This window comes from Mytilus galloprovincialis, chromosome 6, assembly GCF_965363235.1.
Source record: "Mytilus galloprovincialis chromosome 6, xbMytGall1.hap1.1, whole genome shotgun sequence".
In the NCBI taxonomy this organism is placed as follows: Eukaryota; Metazoa; Mollusca; class Bivalvia; order Mytilida; family Mytilidae; genus Mytilus; species Mytilus galloprovincialis.
The window spans coordinates 1,695,432-1,703,149 of NC_134843.1; the positions used below are offsets into that span (position 1 = coordinate 1,695,432).

At 31.6% G+C, this 7,718-nt stretch overlaps 1 protein-coding gene across 1 annotated transcript in view; it reads left to right on the forward strand.

Moving 5' to 3' along the window:
• LOC143078496 (RAB11-binding protein RELCH homolog) overlaps nucleotides 1-7,718 on the forward strand; it is a 65,029-nt gene that overhangs the window by 19,162 nt on the left and 38,149 nt on the right. The window contains exons 22-24 of the mRNA XM_076253357.1: nucleotides 3,577-3,659; nucleotides 4,045-4,108; nucleotides 6,922-7,060. Of these exons, the coding sequence (XP_076109472.1) occupies nucleotides 3,577-3,659; nucleotides 4,045-4,108; nucleotides 6,922-7,060 (286 nt within the window). The remainder of the gene's footprint in view (nucleotides 1-3,576; nucleotides 3,660-4,044; nucleotides 4,109-6,921; nucleotides 7,061-7,718) is intronic.

Here is a 7,718-nt window from a genome sequence, read left to right on the forward strand (position 1 = left end):
AATAAAAAAAATGTACCCTAGCTGAAAGTAGCATCTCAAATATACAATAGAACTGTTCTCAATTCTATTTCACTCATAAAACTTGAAGGTTGAGAACGAGATTATATCGATCACCTCTATATCAAAGTACTACTATATATACCGACTGAAAAATATGCACAGTGTCACAGACTTTCAGTACCTAAAGTTAAATGTCAATCCCGTAAGTAGTTAGTACTTTAATAAGACAGCAACCAGACAACAACACAAGGCCAAAAGAAAATTAAAAAGGAAAAGGCATCTTATGATATGCATTTGACGGGGGTGGGGGTGGGGTCTGCAGGGGTCCTGATCCCGAAATCCCGGACTTAAAAACATGAAATCCCGAGGTCTCGAATTTATAGAAATGTAGACATATCAAACATAAATATGTACATCTGTTTTTATGTCATATGTCTCAACCTCCGTTAATTTGGTTTCCTCGGAAATGTTTTTACACGATGTATTTTCTGGAAAATACACTGTACTACAAAGACTACAAATGTCTTGAGAGAAAGCGAAATTCAGAGAGAGAAGCACAATAATGTATTGTCACATATAATTAGATCTCAAAGGGAGTTGCAGAATAACGGATACTGGCGAATGTCAAAATTGAATAAAAAAGTTTGCAAAATTATAAAGAATAACAACGGAAAATAAAATAATTATTTAATATAATACTGTAGACCATGTACAGAATTTTACAAAATCGTTAATTGAAGATTTTACAGAATAAGCGTTATATCTAAAGATAAAGAACATTTAGGTCCACACTCCATATGGACCCTTAAAAATCGTTGGATTATCTCGGTGTTGCTGGTCAGTAATGAATAAAAAATCACTGGTCAATTAAAGGTTGTTGTAAGTGATGCAATATACATGTATTCTTATTTTCCTGTTCCCCTTAAAGTTTACATTCATCAAATCCTTAGTTTAATTTAGTTTCCTGTCATTACTACCCCCCCCCCCCCTTTATTTGTCGCATGTTGTGTATCATGTACTGATTCTATATATACTTCGAGCATACATATGCACTGGCGGATCTAGAAATTTTCAGAAGTGGGGGCCCACTGACTGCTCTAAGAGGGGGCCCGCTCCAGTCACGCTTCAGTGATTCCCTATATAAGCAACCAATTTTTTTCCCAAAAAGGGGGGCCCGGGCCCCCTGGGCCCCCCCTCTAAATCCGCCTCTGTACATATGTACACTTATGAAACAATAACCATTTAGTAAACTTTTTAAAACGTTTATGTAGACTTGTATACAATAAATTTTATACAGAACAAATACGATATTAACAAAGATGTCAGTTTGTCTGCGTGTTTTACTTGTTAACTTGAAGATGTATAAAAAACCACACGACACTCTTTCAAGAATTTGTAGAATCATTGATATAATGTTTGTTTATATATGCGATGTTAAGCAGCAGTATATGGACAGAACACGTTCTGTCGTGATATAGTACCAAAACACAAGCTTTTACATGTTCCGCTGCTAAAAAAAACAGGTTTTTTCAAAAGTGGCCAAATCATATATCGGAATGGAGTTAAAGTGTAAACAGATGACTTACAAGATAGTCTAAGAGATTTATAAATTGGTTACCCAAAAATGACAAAGTTCAACTATCTCTCATTAGAGCAAATATTAATAAAGATCAAAACCCTGACCACATGCAGACAGCAAAGTACGTTCTAGGATTCAAACTAAATTTTTTGCGGAAAAACTATAAACTATAAAGGGGGACAGACTGACGGAAGGTCGGGCGGTCAGACGGAATGACGGACGGACAGATGTACAGGGGTAGTTGAGGGGGCATAAAAAATATAGCTTCAATTACATCTTTTATTGCGTCAACTTGTATACAGTAACTCTGATGATTTCTATTTTTAAGATTTTACCATTTTTGCCTTCATGTACTTACAACGTATTTTTGTCGGAATTAGTAATTGTTTAAGATATGTATATTGATAATGAACATACTTGTATCACATTTTTACAACGTATAATTTCTTTTTAAAATGTTCCATAAAAGAGGGTCTGATTGGGGTTTACGGAATACAGAATAATGGGCAAAAATTGCAGAATAAAATGCAAAAAAGAAAAAAAAAGAAAAAGTGTATAATGAGGTGCTAAAATATAAAGAATAAAGAATATTGGTAATACTAAATAAAAATTTATGATAATTATCCAGACTCTTATGATAAAAAGAATCTATCAATACGAAACACATAATCATCGTGCATAATCAACACGAAGAACGTTGGAAATTATTAGCATGATAACTTGACGTTATATAATAAAAATTACGATGTCACGAATTTTTATGTTTTTTTTGGTCAAAATGTTGGGTTTGCGTCGCTTCTATAGGGAAAACGAAGTCGGTGACCATATTTTTTTTTAATATCATCTAATTCGTAAGACAAAGAGGAAAAAAATATTAATTTAAAAAAAATTTCTATGGAGCGGTTCTCGTGATTTATACTAGAAACCGAAAATTGTAGAAGAAAAATATAGATTTACCCTGTATATTCAATGTAATTTAGTACCCTCTCGGACCATTTTAAAAATGGATTTTTCTTGAAAACAAAGTCGGTGACATATACTTTTTTTTACATTTTCTGATGTATATTTTCAATATCTAATTGAGTTCTAAGTTTTAAAAAAATCTATGGACAAGTTTATTTACTGATCCTTGACCTTAAGTAATATGCATTTGAAAATATAAAACTTCTTTTCATACTTTTTTTTTCACATTGAAATATTTGCTCTCAAGTCTTATGGTTTCACAGAAACTATGACAATGAGAATTAAATTGAGAATTGAAATTGGAAATGTGTCAAAGAGACAACAACCTGATCAAAGGGTAGAAAACTGTCTGTTTTTACTTCCAAAATACATTGAAAGACTGAAAACAAATAATTTGGCAATGCAATGCACTAAACCATGGTAATTGATTAGTGTTATCATTAATTGTATAATGCATTAAAGATATAATACAAGTTGTAAGTGTTCTTATCTAAATTACAAAGCGAAAGTAACACCTCAAGACAGGTGCCAAAGTGTAATAGAAAGCACTTACTATATCTGATGTAATACCAGCTTTGTATATTATTAACTTATGTATGTAAATGTTTATTTTACAACATTTTGATATCTATGAAACAAATTTTAACACTACAGCGAAATTATCAGACTCTGGTTAATTTCGATTTTAAGTAGTGGTATCATCATCAATAGAGCTTATATTTTGTCCTTGTTTTGAAACAATGTTCTTAAAAAAAAAGCTTATTTAGTTCATTCATTCGTTGTTTTTCTGTTCCACTTTAGGTTAAAGTTTTTGGTTCAAGTTTTTAGTCAAGGTAGATTTTTATGAAGTTGAAGTCCAAATAACTATATATGATATGATTTTAATGCCAAATTAAAGTTTTGACCCCAATTTCACGGTCCACTGAACATAGAACATGATAGTGTGAGTGGAGCATCCATGTAATATGGACACATTCTTGTGTCATGATGCTATTAAAAAAATACATTTAAATATTTCTTTTTTTGTTTTTCAGCTTTTAGTCAAAGGTGTAAATGAAAGTCTAGTCTCGTCAAGAGTGTTTCCTGCCTTAGTTACACTTGGTAACGACCCAGAAATGTAAGTTTTTCTGGTCTTGTACAAATAAAAATTATATACCTTATGATGAAAATTTAAAGATTTTCCACATTCCTAATTTATCAGCACTTATGCCAGATGTGGGGTGGTGTTAAAGGAGGTACTCAGGTGAACTGTACATTACATGTTATTTGATTTAGTCTTTGTTATTATGAAGTACTGGGACCTTCAGTTAGTATTCATAAAATATTTCAGACATTAAAAAAGTTGAGACATTTGTTTTTATTCTTATTTATGTTTGAAAAAAAAGGATTTCTGCATCACAAATTATCAGTCAATTAATTCAAACAAGGTTTTATAATAATTTGAATAGAAAATTAAGTGAATATAAATGCGTAAGACTAATCATTTTAAATGTTAATTTCAGATTAGTAAGGACATCAACTATTCCAGCACTTGGTGCAATAATAGAGAACGTTACTGTCAGAGAGGTGAGTTTATGTGTGTTTAAAACTTTCTCTAGAAAGAAAGGCAGTGCATGCTTCTATATCTTCAAAATATTGTACAGTGAATTAATATTAGTCATAATAGATAGTTAGTCAATTTGAACCAAGAATGAATGTTTATGAGAGGCAGGTTCATATCATGATGTCTGTGTCTCTTTTTTTACCTCCACATTCAAAAAGTGGGGTATACTGTTTTACCTTTGTCTGTCCGTAGTCTGTCCATCCATCCATGTGTGCATCCATCCCATGAATATTTTTCGTTGCATCTTTCTCAGGAACTACATCATAACGATTTCTGAAATTTGTTTTCCGGGTTTATATAACTGTGCCATGTGATGTGTTTTCAGATTCATCACTCAACAACTATATGGGTGGGTAGGGTATCATTAGTGATCAGTCGCTTACAGTTTCACTTGTTATCCCTTATTTTATGTCAATCATAAATCAATGTCATGTCCTGCCTAGATTATAATATACACAGTTGCTGTTCTTTACCAAAGTTCTATATGTGAAATAAATTGGTCTTTTGAAGAAAAAATATCAAATACATATATACACTGCTCTGTCTGTGCATCTATCTAAAACATAAGGTTTCAAGATGATAATTTAAGTTTATTTTGATCAATACAAAGGAGTAGGCCCCCAGTAAGACCCCTTTTTGGCCCCAAAATATAGCAGTTTTACAAAGTTGTTAAAATGTGAACTTTTAGCTATTTATTGGAAGTAGAATACTTCTGTTAAATAAGTATGGGCTGTTTTATGCACCACAATACACATGAATTGGATACTAGCATCATTAAGTCAATGGTCTTTTAAGAAAGAAAAGGGGGGGCCTGTGTACATGTCCCCCAAACTAGGCAAAGTTTAGAGTGGGACATGTCAATGAAGTCTGCATTAACTGTGCATGTAGCTCAATCTTGAAATCCACCTATCATATGGACTTCGGCTGTTGTCTGCTCTATGGTCGTTTTGTTGTCTCTTTGACACATTTCCCTTTTCCATTCTCAACTTTAGTCCTTTAAAAAGAAAGGCTATCATTCTTAGTTTTGTTTTCTTAATGCAGGTACAGATCAATTAATTACAAGAAATAACCAATATTAGTTGTGGGGTGGGCTTAAGTTAAAATTATTTTTCTGTATTTGTAAAGAGGACTGTAGATGCAACCAATATAAGTTATAAATATTGCAGTGACATGGAAAGACTAAAAGGTCAAATTTTCAATTGCCAAATAAGGTTTAAATGTTTATTTTCATGGAAGGATTAAAATTTGTTCCCAGATTTGAATTTTGGCTAGGTCAACTAATTGGTATTGTTTGCAAAATTTTGTAAATTCAAGTTTTGTTAGAATTTGTTGGAAGGATCTTTTATTCAATTTATAAATGATATTACGTAAATAATGTGAATGTCAAATTGGTACAAATGCAAATTATGCAAATGCAGAAAACAGAGATAAACCAGATTTAATATTATTTTAATTTTATTTTAAATTTATTATTAAGACCTGTATACCAAATCCATTATAAGTCCAATTCATGCTTTCATCAGTTTTACTTTAACCACCTTATCCACCATTTTACTTTGTTTACTATAACAAGATGATTATAGCCCTCTGCTAACATGCTAGTTTATAATTACATGTCAGAAATGTTTTATTGTTTTAATGTTAAATGATTTACCAGGTTTGATAGATGCTGATTGATTTGTTTTCTCTGATTAACTATACCACCTGACTTCATGTTGTGAAGCATTACAAAAATCTGTGTTGTTGTACTGCTGCACTTTGTTATCATATATAAGCTTTACAAAATCCATTTAGACCTATTATTGCACTTTGTAATCTTACATGAACTTTTTGTATGATTGCCTAAAAAACATTATATTGTAAAGTTACTGTTCTACTATGTAAGCAGAGATAATTAATCTAAAGAAATAGAAAAATGTTAATTAACATAACATCCTAAGGTGGCAGTGTTGGTGTTACTATTCACAAAACAGATGTAAAATACTGTGTATCAAAACACATCTGATAATGCCAAGATAATCAGCTTAGCTAGTCGTCAATGCAACTACAGGTAGAAACAGTTTTAGAGCTATTTTCCTAATGCTTGTAGAGTAAAACTTTGGTTGGCTTACTTGCTTTTCCTGAATAACATTTGCCCAAGCGTTGTAATTTGAATTGACATCTGCAAACAGATATACTTCTAATCTTGTTTACCCATATGGTTTGAAGTTTATATCTGGTATATGTCCGTTGTCCACAATTTCTTTATAAGATGACTACTTGAAAACAACTTTTTTTTGCAAAAAGTAAAATTTCAACCTAACATTTAATAATAATCAATAAAGCTCAAACAAAGGTCAAACAGTACTGATGTAAAAACCTATTAGGAAGTAAAGACATTGTTGTCTCCACAGAGAGAAAGTTGATTATGGTCAATTATTGTGAATATTTTATATTATTGGCAACTGAAGGAAGTTGTTACTGACCAGTTCACCATTTACATTTGTTTTTATAGGGAATTAATTAGTACTCAGAACATTATTCCTACAGTATATTTAAATTTTAAGCAGCTTTTCAAATAGGTTTTTAATAGCATGGTCAAATGACTCGACAACAGAATGAAAACGAATTCTAAAATATATATCTGTTGATAGTGCTGATCCTTTCCATACAAGTGAGAGGTTTAGCTAGCTATAAAACCAGGTTTAATCCACCTCTGGTATTAAAACATCAATCACTCACTCCCATTTAATGTAATACAGAATTAAGGTTCATACCATCATATGTCTTTTTTCAGATGTTAGACAGAGCTTATATGCAATTTTTAACCTTCATGGATGACTCTGCATACCGGGACGAACATAAGGTTCACCTAGAACTAATCCATACCCTAGCGAGAGTGGGACCTAACACAGAACCAAAGTTTAGGGAAGAATGTAAGTAGAACATGTACATCAACCTAGAATTGATCCATACTTAAGTAATAATTGCACTAAACATATTGTTCTGAATCAGCTGATATAACTCGGTAAATTGACAGTCTGTAGGATTTGTTAAAATGATAGGAATCAAATCAAAACTGATATGTGTGATGTACTGGAAAATGCAGAAAAAATTGTCTGTCCCTTTCACATCACGTGGCAAATAAATCCTATCATATTCTCAGTATATGTCTTCTTTTGAAGATTGTGTCACTACGTTTAATGAAAATATGACATGGTATATTAAGTCTGTTTGTTATTTGCTTTATAAAAAAAGTCGAATAGACTCAAATGAATCAATTTTGTCTCTTTTGGGATAGCAAATAATCAGAATTATTAAATAAAAACTGTCAATATAAAGTAGTGGATAAATTTTTGTTATTAAATTGCATACATTTGTATTGACTGTTATATGTCTGTAAGTAATTAAATGATTTGTTGTCAGTCTGATGAATAAAACAGAAAGCAGACTCCTGTATGTCCTTATGGGACGTCACTCACACTGCAGCAAACTCATGTATGTCCTAAGGGGACATCAAAGTAACTACAGAATTCACTTATCTTTAAGATGGTTGAAAACATTTATTTGTTAAGATAAGAAAACAAATTGTGA